Source organism: Merops nubicus, unplaced genomic scaffold (assembly GCF_000691845.1).
Source record: "Merops nubicus isolate BGI_N331 unplaced genomic scaffold, ASM69184v1 scaffold1124, whole genome shotgun sequence".
In the NCBI taxonomy this organism is placed as follows: domain Eukaryota; kingdom Metazoa; phylum Chordata; class Aves; order Coraciiformes; family Meropidae; genus Merops; species Merops nubicus.
In genome coordinates, this window is record NW_008604640.1 from 106,960 (window position 1) to 120,071 (window position 13,112).

The window sequence follows — 13,112 nt, forward strand, 5'->3', positions numbered from 1 at the left end:
CCACCTACTGAATTACCGTCACTGCTGTTGTGAAGATGATTTTGAGTTAAAAGATTTGCTTATACTTTTACAGTGGGATAGTTTTCAACTGAGTAAGGCTATTTTTATATTGGGAGAGTTATTTGTGGTATAAAAATCGACTCAAAAAGCTGAAAGCTTTAGGTCAGAGAAGGCTGTCATTCTAACAGCCTTTTCTTTTGACATTCAGAAATATTTCCTTATTTTCTAAATATCGTCTGTATTTTCCTGAATCTTGTAATATCAGTATTTTTCCTCTGCATTGCATGTAAAATATGATCTTAGCTTCACTTGTCTGAAAAGCACAGTGAAAAACAAAACTCAAAAAGGGAAACCGTACGTTTCTGAGTTAAATATTTGTAGAATTGAAAAAATGTCCTTAACCATATTGAAATTCACATCTTAAACAGTGAACAGTCACCAGGAAAACAGAAGAAGGGGAATAGCGGTCTTTCAAATTACTTTTTATTTTTAGAAGTATAAAGCATATCATTCAACAGCAGTTTAGGAAAAGCAATTTTTTTTTTTTTTCTCTGCATCAACAGTTGCCCCAGAAGATCCTAGCAGAAAGGTAGATGGTGATACCATTATCTTCTCACATGTGCAAGAAAGATCAAGTGCTGTCTATCAGTGCAATGCTTCTAATGAGTATGGATACCTGCTAGCAAATGCGTTTGTGAATGTTCTGGGTAAGAAACAGACTATATGTTTCCAAGTTTTTGTGAGTATTCAGTTGTCTCCTGCTACTACATGGACTGTATGCTCAAGACTTCCTTGAGGTCTTCCATGGGAATGAATGTATTTTCTTATCCCTGTAAGAGGCAAGTGTATGCATACCCTTTGTTTATGTAGCCTATTCCTGAATTTCACTTGGGAATAGTAAATTCCTAAGTGAGAAAAGGATGGTTGTGAAAGCTGAAGAAAACTTGGAAGAAATTTTATCTCTTTTTTTTTTTTTTTGGTTGTTCATGTAAATAATGGAAGCAGAAGCAAAATAAATAAGGCAGGAATGAATATAGCTTAAATTAGTACATTTTAGCACTCTTTCATTGGTAGCGGGTGTTTTGGATCAGTTAAATTCTCTTAATTGCTGTTGCAAGAGGACATGATTATGCATTTGTCTTGAAGGCCTCCTAAGAATATGTTTCTAGTTACAAGATATTGTGGCCTCTCTAATTCTTCTCACTGAATTTAACAAAGCTAGTAGCAAATTCCGAGGCAGACTGTCCTCTAAAGACACTTCTGCAGGAACTGGCAGATCTTTTCATTGAGAGACACTGTCTTTTAAATGAAAGAAAAATGTAGATATTTCACAAAAAATACTTCTTAGCATCTTTCTGCCTGTAGGTTTCTTTGGAATTATGTAGTTCAGTCTGTTCCCAGGAGTTTCTCTTGAAATATATTCTGATTTAAGTTTTCCAATTAAAATCATTGCCTTTGGTGCCCATGCCTGTTACTTATAGACAGGGAAGAAGCATTTGTTTTTCACAAAATAATTCCCCTACATTAATGTTTCCTTGGGCTATTTGCAGTAGGATATATTTGGACCTAGACTGAAACAAGAAATCACTTCAGAGAAGGATGTTAACATATAATTCTTTAGGCCATTCTTGATGTCTTAGCATTTTGTATTTGCATCTTTATATCTATATCCAGATATCTTTGTCTTTTCAGCTGAGCCGCCGAGAATTCTCACTCCTGCTAATAAACTCTATCAAGTCATCGCAGATAGCCCAGCATTGCTAGACTGTGCTTATTTTGGTTCACCTAAGCCAGAAATTGAATGGTAAGATATAGCTGTTGTGCTTAAGTTATGTAAAAAGATCCAGATATGTCTATGGAAATAAATGTTTAAAGCTTTAAAACTATTTTTATTCTATTTACACTTTTTAAATCGTGTATTGTAAAGTATATGCTGATTACAATATGCAAATACAGTGTAACATTTACTTAATGTAACCCCAGTTAACTCTGTAGAGTCAAGTTTAAATTTCACTATGTAATTCTGTCTGTATTTTCTAATGTGGCAGTCCAAAGTTTGCTAATACAGTGTAACATATACTTAATGTAACCCCAGTTAACTCTGCAGAGTCAAGTTTAAATTTCACTATGTAATTCTGTCTGTATTTTCTAATGTGGCAGTCCAAAGTTTGTATTTTCTGATAATTAAATAGAACAGAATTTAACTATGATGTTGTATAATCATTTTACCTTTTATATAAAGGTTTAAGGGAGTGAAAGGTAGCATCTTGCGTGGAAATGAATATGTTTTCCATGATAATGGAACCTTGGAAATTCCGGTGGCTCAAAAGGATAGTACTGGTACATACACGTGTGTAGCAAGGAATGAATTAGGAAAGATACAAAATGAGGTACAATTGGAAGTTAAAGGTAAGAAATGAGTCATTCTTTCATCACAGGTTAGTACAGAATTTCAGACTTTCTAAATATCTAACAGTAATTTTAAATTTCAGATCCAACGATGATAATTAAACAGCCAGAATACAAAGTGATTCAGAGATATGGCCAAGTTTCATTTGAGTGTATAATAAAACATGATTCTACCTTAGTACCAACAGTTATATGGCTGAAGGACAATGATGAACTGCCAGATGATGAAAGGTATGGACAAAATAACTTTCCTTTATTTTTAATTTTCTAGTTTCTTTGTCTACCTTTTTTTCCTGGTCTTTGAAAGGAATATATTGACCTATTGACATTTTCCAAAGATGACTGATAAATGCATTAGTGTCCCATATTTGGTGACTAAAGGACTTACCTAGTGTCGTGAAAGTACTAAGATGAGATTAAAAATAAAATGAGATGTGAAAATGTTTGATGGTGCACCATATATATATATATATAAAAATTGTAGGGAGAAGATAGTTGGCAGAAGAAGCCAAACAGATAACGGAAGACTATTTTGCTCTAAGTCACAGATTGTTTCAGTATATTTGCAAATAGAAGCACATTAGGATAGAGAGTTACTGGGGGAAGATGGTCAAGAGCAATGTAGAAAAGACTGACATAGTCCCATGGCTTACATTGCTCTCTAGGTATTTGCTGACATGCACAAGTATATGGGATTTGGTAATGTGTTATGCAAGTTTCTTGTAACTGTTCCAGTTATTGAAAATCAGCAGCTGAATCTATTGTATTTACAGGTTTCTAGTTGGTAAAGACAATTTGACCATTATGAACGTAACTGATAAAGATGATGGAACATACACTTGCATAGTTAATACTACTCTGGACAGTGTTTCAGCAAGTGCTGTGCTTACTGTTGTTGGTAAGAACACTCTCAAACTTTATGAAAACAGAACTGTGTTTAGTTACTGTTAAGTATGAAAACAGCATGAGATTTAAAAATAAAAGTACAAATGTAGTTATGGTTTCTAGGAAAGGACAAAGGAAATGTCATTTATTTGTAAATGTGTTTCAGTTTTATAAAAATACAGTTTTACCCCAAAGTTTGCCTTTTAATCAGCTGCTGGAAAAAGGGTCCAGTAGCTACAGGACACATTCACTCTTGTGCTGTATAGGTTTTTATTTGGATCACTGAGCTAACACAGTACATTACATACAGCAGAGTGTTTGAAGATAAACATGTTATCTCAGAAATCTCTTTTGCAGCTAAATTATGGTTCAGAAAGATTGGCCCTGGTTGGTTGTATGATTTTTCAAGGATTTTCTTTTAAAATTTATTCTGCCTGTTTAAGTTTCTATAACTGCCAATTGTTGTAAAATATATTACTGCCCCCAAACGTATTACTGCTCTTCCTCCCAGTTTTTAAGAAAGGTTTAGGCAGATGTACTGAATTATTCTTAATTCACTTCATGCTGAGATTCGAAGTCATGTATGCTTCTGTTTTAAACTTGTGTTGTGATGCCTATCCAGGAATGACATACACCAAACACCTAGTACTTATTTAAAAGCTTTTATAAGATTGCTTACTTGATATATTTTTTTCACCTGTCCTCATCTAAAACTTTTATACTTTTTTTTTTTACTTTTATAACTTTTCAGAGAAAAACTATCAATGTATTATTTAAAATCAACCATTTACCCTAAAGAAATTAACTTTTCTTTGTCTCTAATAATTATAGTCTTTAACTACCTACAGTATTCTGTTTCTTTGGCTACTAACTGATTAAATCCTTTATATTAATGTTCTTTTCAGCTGCTCACCCAACTCCAGCTATCATTTACGGTAAACTAATATGAAGTTCTCTTTCTACATCATCTGCTGGATGTATTTCTCATTTGCCTATTGAAAAGTGCAACATCTTTTCTTTTGTTTCCCTTTTCCTGTGTGTGTGTCTGTGTCTGTGTGAGTGGTTTCATCCCATTTTACCAACTCCTTCATTGTTGGAGTACCCAACTTTGGAATTTTACAGTGCAGGCTGCTTTATATTTTAGGGAATAAATTATTTTCGGAGACAAATGATTTTTAATAAAGGTTGGTTACAGTGTGCTAATGTTTTTCTCACTGTAATATAGATCAGTTATAGAACTATATAATAAATGAAAGATATAAAATGTAAATCAAACTGTTAAAAGCTGTTTCACTATGAAAATTTCTCTTCATTTCACTCATAAAATGTATAGTACCTTACTGACCAGTTTGGTTTATGATTGATGAAATTGCTAAAAAGGATTTTAAAGTTAAAGCTGAAATTTCACCCCCAAATCTGTCAGTCAAGTGCATTTTTTAAATTTGACAGTATACAGCCTTTAGCATTTTTTTCTGAATTTGGATTTTAACATGAAATATAATATTTCTAAGCCACTTCTAAATATGAGCATCTTAAGCACTTTTAAGTAAATCCTGCCATGTTCAGTGAAAATGCTTATGTGTTCTTAAATGAACCTACTCAATAGTCTTGATTTTTGTGTACTAAGTCATACAATTATTTTCAGCAATTTGGCAGGGACAGTTATATCTTTATATATTGTAACAGCCTGTATGGTATTTCAGGATATTTTTTAAAGTACATCAAAAAGAAATGGTTTAGTAACTTACAGTTAGTTTCTACTTGAACTATACTTGTTTTGGATTTACATGCAAAATATTTGTAGTGATTCTAGGAAAGCCTCTTTGATGTGAATACATCTCTATTTCCCCTTTTTTATTAAATATTGCTTTTTATAATAGTTGACCACCCATAATCACTCAAAGATAAACTAAATGTGCATTTCATAGTTCTCCACATCACATTATACCAAAGTGCAATCAGATGTAGATAATACCAAATACAGAGTCTTGTTAGCGTATAGAAGTTTGTAGATACATCTGGTCTCCATTTTATCTGTGTTTTGTAACAACTGCATGCTAATGGTCATTAAGTCATGCTTATGTAAGTGAGTAGACCTGCCCTGTTGCATTTATGGAACTATTTTGACTGGAATGTAAGGATTTTTTTCGAAGATGAAACTACACATTCTGGTGAGTTTATTTACTTTATGTTCATTTGATTTACAGCTCGGCCAAATCCACCCTTTGACTTGGAATTGACAGGACAGCTAGAAAGAAGTGTTGAACTCTCTTGGATACCAGGAGATGAAAATAACAGTCCCATTACAAGTAAGTTTGTATCTGTTGAATTATGTTAACTGTTCTCAGATTCCAGAGAGTTCTATGACAAAATTTATGTATAGCATGGAAGAATGGTGGATTCCTTCACTACAACTACCATTTGTTGACATAAAAATTCACTGAATGTCCTCTAATGTACAGACAAGCAGAATGACTGACTTACTGCCCAAAAGAGCTGGGTTTTTGATCCAAAAACCTGTGCTAGTTAACATAGTATGTTAACATAGTTAACATAGACCTCCATCTGCAAAGGTCCAGTCTTCTGCATATAGAGAATAGACTTGTTCTTCAGTTGTATGCTTCTGAAGGAGAGAGCTACAAACATGTTACATTAACTATTTTGTAATTCCCATGAATTTGAAATATCATCAGTACCAATATCTCTAGAGATTATCCATTACTGCTGATAGAGAAGCTTATCCTTTATGAAAATATACAGCAAATATTTTTTCTTTTTTTATGCTAGTCCAGACAGTTGAAGGAATGTGTCTTTATGACAGAGAAATTGAACATCTATAGACTTTTGAGGCAGGAAATTTATCTTAAATGCCTTTATTCCTCCCAGTACAACATGATGAAAGATACTCTTGTGCATATTGGGTAGAGAAGATGGAGGGGGAATTTAGGGGGAAGGAAGAAATATGTTACTGTTTGTTGTGTAGAAAATAAAATGTTCGCAAAGATTTGTTGGGGCACCTTTTCCATTATGAGGAACTTAATGTGATTATTTAATTATTTGTGCAGGATATTTTTATTTAATAACTGCCAGAAGTTACCAACGTCAGTGTACATGTTATATTTGGAATTAATGACTTGGGCTGAGTTACTGAGTGTTGCTCTCCACAGTCTGATGTTGATCAGTATCAACAGTGAACACAGACCTTAAGAGTCAGGCATCTGGAAAGGAAGTTTTGTAAAAGCAGAATTTCACAACTTTGAGAACACATCAAAGATTTTGATTGGATTTCAATGAAATACCAAGGGATTTTGCTGAAGTTTACACTTTCAGACTTGTCTAATATATATCAGCTAGTAATATACTTTAAATCATATAATGTGTAGAAGTTTAATGTAAATAGTTTAATTGTATTTAAGTTACAGCTTATTCATATACTCTTCTGTCAGTATTTTCATGTTTTTCCAGACCAGAAGACACAAGTCTTGCTTTCTGTAGCAATGAGATCATACTGTTTCAAAGGAGATGGTACTAGGTGGTGTTGGTTCACATCAGAGTTTTTCTAGAAGCAAGATATCACATGCATTCTGGTACTGGAAACTGAACTCTTCTGGCTAAATGATGCTGGTTTTAATTATGATACCATTTATATTGCTGCATGATCCCCTGAGATCCTGAAAAAAAAGGGCATTTGCTTGATAAGTCAGCCCATTATTGCTGCTGCTGCTATCACTTCAAAGTGCACACTAAGACTCAAGGGTAGCACTTCATTAGGAGTGATCCCTTTACACAAGTAATATGATTGACATGCTGGAATCTCTCTGAAACCTCAAATAGTTGTTTGTTTTTTTCCTTGAAGTCTCTTATAAATTGTGCTGCTAGAGTTGCAAGCAGAGTGCTAGTTACTAGGGAAGCGAAAAGCAGTAGTGAAAACTTTGTGTATTCTTTTTTTTTCCAGCATGTAATAGATTCTCATCTTTTAAACAAAAACTTTGATCCAGAAAACTTTCCATCACAAGACCTTTATGTCTGAGTAAACAATACCAGCTTTAACTCAGGCAGTAACTTGGGACCAGTTCTCTCTCTTTGTTTCTGCTCAGGTCAGGGTGATACCTGCAAGCCCAAAGTCCAGCAGGGTGTAATTAGTGTTTTAAAATTTATGTCTCACCTAAGAACAGGAATTTTTTTTTGCTGTCTCACAGCTGAATGAAAATGTCCTTTTGTCTTTGATAATTAATTAATATGATTTTCTTTTTGAGCTCTACAAACCTATTTATCCCTGAGGTTAGACACTCTGTAGGGTCTCAACAGTAATCAGAGTGCTCACATAGAGAACTCTCAAGAAATTTAGCTTCTGAACATACGTTCCTTGACTTAATTTCAAGGTAGTGAAAGTGCTTTCAAAGGCCTGCCTCAAGTATTGCTTCTTGGCTTTAAATAGTTTTTCACTAAGCTAGTCTCATTGGGCAAAATGGAATATTCAGCAATTTTTAATATTGTACAGGCACTATGGCACTACTTACTGTCAGCTTGATACAACTAAGATCAATATATTTGTCAGCCAAATACTACTTTTACATCATCAAAATTTCAATCTTGTCCCACTTTCTTGCTGTGATAGTTCAAGTATTCCTGTTACATCTGAGAGAGGGCTCTTGTAATAACACGTTACCTGATAAGTAGCTGCATTAGTGAGCATACAAAACAAGAAGAGTGTTTTTATTATATTTCTACCTAGGCAGTGTTTTTGAGATCCACGTTATAGAACTGTATTCTGATTTATATACTTCTAATTTCCATGGTTTTTAGAAATATTGATTAGATCAATCCCTTATGATTAGCTCATTTAGAAATGCCTACACTGATCTTGGAAGGTGGTGTGTAGGTTTTGACATAAAGTTGGATTCAATTTTTCTTTGCAGACTTTGTGATTGAATATGAAGACGGGCTGCATGAACCAGGGGTGTGGCATTACCAGATGGAGGTTCCTGGAACTCAGACAACAGTACAGTTGAAGTTGTCTCCATATGTCAACTACTCATTCCGTGTGATAGCTGTCAATGAGATTGGCAGAAGTCAGCCAAGTGAACCATCTGAGCAGTACCTGACAAAATCTGCAAGTAAATATTCCTGCTTACCAGTGATTGATTTATACTATGAATGGCACTGGATTTGCTTCAAATGCGAACAACAGTCATTCTTGTTCACATGTAAATATTTTATTTTTAGACCCTGATGAAAACCCATCTAATGTACAAGGGATAGGCTCAGAACCTGATAATTTGGTAATAACATGGGAGGTAAGTTTAGTTTTTTGAGGTTTCATTTGTTTGTTTTTAGGTCTGTGATTAACATTTTTTTTCAGAAACAATAATAATCTAACTGTGAACATACAATGAGAATACCCAGTGTGTTACTTGCCTAAAGCAGTCTTGAAAAAAGAGTAAAATCCAGACATTCTCCCATGTTAATTTTCAAGGAAAAGCTGCAAGTGTTATTAAAAAAAAATTAAAAAATTATGGTGACATATTTTCCTTGAGTGATTTCTCATGATAAGCCATTAATTTCGTAATATAGGATGTTTTGCTGACAATACAGGAAAACTAAATAAGCAAGTTGAGGTTTATCTCAAGTAGAGTCTTATTTTTAGAATGAATTCTAATGTGAATCCTAATTGTACCCTCAACTTCTGTGATAAACCAAGTTATTGTGCATTTTTGCACTAAAAACTTTAGTAGAAAAGTTTTCTCTGTCACACCCATACCATCATGATAAGAGCTCAAAGAAAGCTCCCATCCCAGGCAGGAAACATTGTTTAGGGAACAGTATTTCTAAGGAGTTGATGCAAGTCTGTATTTCCCTTTTTCCCTTTCCTAAGAAAAATGTAAAAACAAAATACGTATAAAGAAATCACAATGTATTGTTGGATGAGAATTAGCCAAGATCATCGTTCAGTGTGATTTTTACTCATGAATGACAAGCAACTGAACTGACCTCCTGTAAAAGCTAAATTGCGTAGCTCGGAAATTTTGGCAGTGCTTCTCTGTCACAGAATACAGGGTTAAATTTTCTTTAAAATTCTAGATAAGATTCCATATAATTCCTTTGTGATTGGATTTTTCAGATGCTTCAGAATATTAAAAAAAAAAAATTCTTTTCATTTCAGTCTTTAAAAGGTTTTCAATCTAATGGACCAGGGCTTCAGTACAAAGTCAGTTGGCGTCAGAAAGACGTTGATGATGAATGGACATCTGTTATAGTTGCAAATGTATCCAAATACATTGTGTCTGGTACACCAACTTTTGTTCCCTATGAAATAAAAGTACAAGCTTTAAATGACCTGGGATATGCACCAGAGCCATCAGAGGTGATTGGACATTCAGGGGAAGACTGTAAGTTTTGTAGTTTGACTCAATTTTACTAATTAAAAGCAACTAAATGTGTAACCTAAGTGGGTATTTAAAATACTAAAATGTTGAAAAAGAGGGATGGTATGGTTGGGGGATTTTTTTTATCGAAAGAAGTAATTTAGAGATAATAAGGCTTTATAATACTCTGTGGTATCAATCATGAGGTCAGCTTTTTAACATAGGAACATTTTAACTTACTTCTTGAGAGTGGTGCAAAGACTCATTCTGAAAAGGTATGTTCCTGTGGTTTCTCATTCTAATGAGGTGTGTGTTGCATCCTTTCCACACAGTGCCAATGGTTGCTCCAGGCAACGTGCAGGTTCATGTTATAAACAGCACATTAGCAAAGGTGAATTGGGACACAGTTCCACTCAAATCTGTCCGAGGACACCTTCAAGGGTACAAAGTAAGTACAATCAAAAGCATTCTGTTTCTCATATATTAAAATAGATCACTTTTCCTATGTGAGTTTGTGTCCAGATCGAAGTAACTGACATAGGGCTCTTGCTTTTGAGTGAGCTCACAAGTTTTGTTGTCAAGATCAACAGCATTGATACAATTAACTCTTAAGTTCAGCAGTGTTGTGGCCTTTTAGCATTACCCTCCTGTGATATTGTCCTTGAAGAAAAATGGGATATGTTTGCAATGCAGTTTGCAGGCATTATATAGATGAAAAAAATAATAGTTTTACAGATCATATTCCAATGATGAGAAATAGGATTTTCTTCTTGGTTTAAGATTACTCATCTTCTGTCATAATATAATTAATCACATCTTTAATTTTGAGTAACTGACCACTTGCTAGCTTATGCTGGTTGCTGTGTCTTTGTAGGCCAGGAAAAATCTCAGTTTAAAAGCTTAATTTAAAGAGGATAGGAAATGGCAAAACACTTGGCACATACACGTAATTGTAGGAAGCTTAGTCTAAGATAATGTGCTGGCTTTGTTGATGACTGAGAAGGCTGTGTTGGAGACAAAAATCTACAATTAATAGCAAATGAGAGACAGAGGGACTTCAAGGTTAGAAACTGGAGGAACTGGTGTCCCTGGAGGACAGGGAAAATCTGATGGCAAAAATTGCTTCAGAGATTGTACTAGAAGCCCATCAGAAGAAACTCAGGAGTGGGAACTGCAGAAGCATGGTAGCCTGGTTGCAGAGGGAAGAGTGGAATGAGAGGATAATACTGACTTTGTATGCAACAGGAGAAGAAAATAATATTACTTTGCTCCTCTGCAAGTAAACTAAATATGTTCTAACAAAACAGACTAGCTACACAGCTTGAATGAGGTTACTTCATAAGACACACTGATTTAAACTATATCTGTTTAAATGAAAAGAGGAAAAAGAAGTATTTGAAAAATTGAAAGAGGAAGGAATATTTGGAGGAGAGTAAAGGTACATCATACGTATAAAATGGAGGACTAGCATTCAAGATCATTGAAACTGAACTTCATTGTGTTACAGCTGGTTACCACATGAATGTGAGTTCCTGATATGCAAATATCACTTAGCTGGCACAATGAAAAAACATCCAGAGAGACTTAAGCTAGTTCTGCATGGGCTAGTGTAAGTATTTGTAGTTAGTGTGGTGCTTTGTCATAGATGAGAAACTCAGCGGAGAAACAGAACTTTTGTTAGTCTGCTCAGTGTTTATCTGTTAGATAACATTATCTGTTAGATAATTAATAAGTCAGTCAATAATGATAAAACAAGCTCAAGACCACAGGATTGACAGCAGACCTGACCAGTGAATAGTTTTGCTGTTAAGGCTTGGGCAAATCTGACAATGTTATGTCCTTGAATAAGTTGCAGGTGCAGCAAAAGTTTCTTAAATATTTTTTGCAGATACAGCTAAATCAAGCTAAAATAGGCTAAAAACTAGATGAGTCATAACAAGTCCTAAGACCTGGTGGATAGCAATTGTTATATTTATTTTTTTTCTGAATACAAGCTGAAAGCCTTCCATGCATGCAGAGTATGCTTTAAGTGTCTTTCTTTTGGATATAACTTGCAGAGCACACGGATGTCTAATTTTAAACACATCAGCAAACTCCTACCTTCAAACTCAGGCTTTCCTAATCAATAAAATAATTTCAGACAGTAGCCCAATATGCAGTTGCATTAGAGTCACATTTCTTAATCAAGAGAGGGGTGCTTCTTCATGACTCACGCCATGAAGACAAGTGTATGAACAAAGCAGGAAGAGCAGAAGACTAGCAGTGGTCTACAGCACATCACTTATATTTTGCTCTTGTATTAATCTAGCTATCATTTGATATACTGTGGCACTGTAAAGTCTTTCAAACCTAAGAAGCAATTTGAAAAAGAATTCTTTTCACTGTTATTGCTGCCCTTTTTTCCTGTTATTCTTACAAATTCAGTGGTTATTCAGTACAGTATGTGAAATATGTGATGCAGTCTCTTTTAGTGTCATATTTCTCTTCCAAATCAGCCTTCATTGTCCAGCCCAGCTTATTAAAGCTCTCTTTTAGTTTCAGCCTGTCTAGTGACAAATGATGACCCAACTATAATAATGTGCTTTGTGAAACATTACCAGCTAACAACTCTTAAAATATCATCAACTATAGCTTGTGAGTTTCAGTACTGATAGCACCAGCACATCAAGCTTTTGTTAGCTGGTCTATGACTCTCTGCACTAGTTGGTAGGATAAAAGCTGCAGGATAGCAGCTGGGGATGTTGAAAAACATTAACTCAAGCCATGGAAAACACTGTGGCATTTAAAAGTGATTAAAGTGAAATAGTAGGTTGTTAGCCATAGAAAGCGGGTCTTAGTGTCACATTGCTTTGCAAGCTATGTAGTTAAGCTCTGTAAGTCTTAACAGTTTCTTTTTTTGAATTCATATTTGAAATCCCAGCTTGATTGATTAAAGGGGTGTTTTGCAAGTGGCCTAAATGGAACCAGAATTTTACCCATTTACATTATCAGTTTTATTGTGTGATCATACGTGCATGAAAATTATGCTGTGAAAAATGAACAATATTGTATTTGAAGGTGACATTCCTAGGAGTAACATAAGTCTTTGTAAGGGCAACTGTTAATATCTTTCCAGGTACTATGGTAGAGAGATTGTGTATTAGCATGCAGTCAAAGTAATGGCCTCTGAGGCTTATCTGTAGCTCCTTGGAAACACAGTCAGTGAAATGGAGACCAGAATCAGCTTTGTGGTCTGATCTAATTGTCATATAAAGGGAGGAGTAGTCTTCCTGTCCCTAGGTGGAGATCATTCTGTGACTGTAGCCTAAAAGTCCTTTCAGAAACTGTGGGATTTTTTCCAGCCCAGACAAATCTTTTGGCTTCTTTCCTATTTACAAATACCTATTTGGCTTCCACATCACAGGGAGTTGCCTGGTCAGGCGTGTGACATAACAAGGTGGCAAAGTGCAGGTC

At 34.7% G+C, this 13,112-nt stretch overlaps 1 protein-coding gene across 7 annotated transcripts in view; it reads left to right on the forward strand.

Moving 5' to 3' along the window:
- The window catches only part of NRCAM (neuronal cell adhesion molecule), a 70,252-nt gene that overhangs the window by 26,434 nt on the left and 30,706 nt on the right, over nt 1–13,112 (forward strand). For 6 of the 7 annotated variants that reach the window (XM_008939048.1, XM_008939045.1, XM_008939049.1 and 3 more), the window contains 11 exons: nt 564–707; nt 1,693–1,804; nt 2,243–2,409; nt 2,493–2,640; nt 3,183–3,307; nt 4,200–4,229; nt 5,502–5,603; nt 8,214–8,411; nt 8,521–8,591; nt 9,458–9,683; nt 9,992–10,107. In XM_008939048.1, the coding sequence (XP_008937296.1) occupies nt 564–707; nt 1,693–1,804; nt 2,243–2,409; nt 2,493–2,640; nt 3,183–3,307; nt 4,200–4,229; nt 5,502–5,603; nt 8,214–8,411; nt 8,521–8,591; nt 9,458–9,683; nt 9,992–10,107 (1,439 nt within the window). The remainder of the gene's footprint in view (nt 1–563; nt 708–1,692; nt 1,805–2,242; nt 2,410–2,492; nt 2,641–3,182; nt 3,308–4,199; nt 4,230–5,501; nt 5,604–8,213; nt 8,412–8,520; nt 8,592–9,457; nt 9,684–9,991; nt 10,108–13,112) is intronic. The other variant, XM_008939051.1, reaches the window with a different exon arrangement.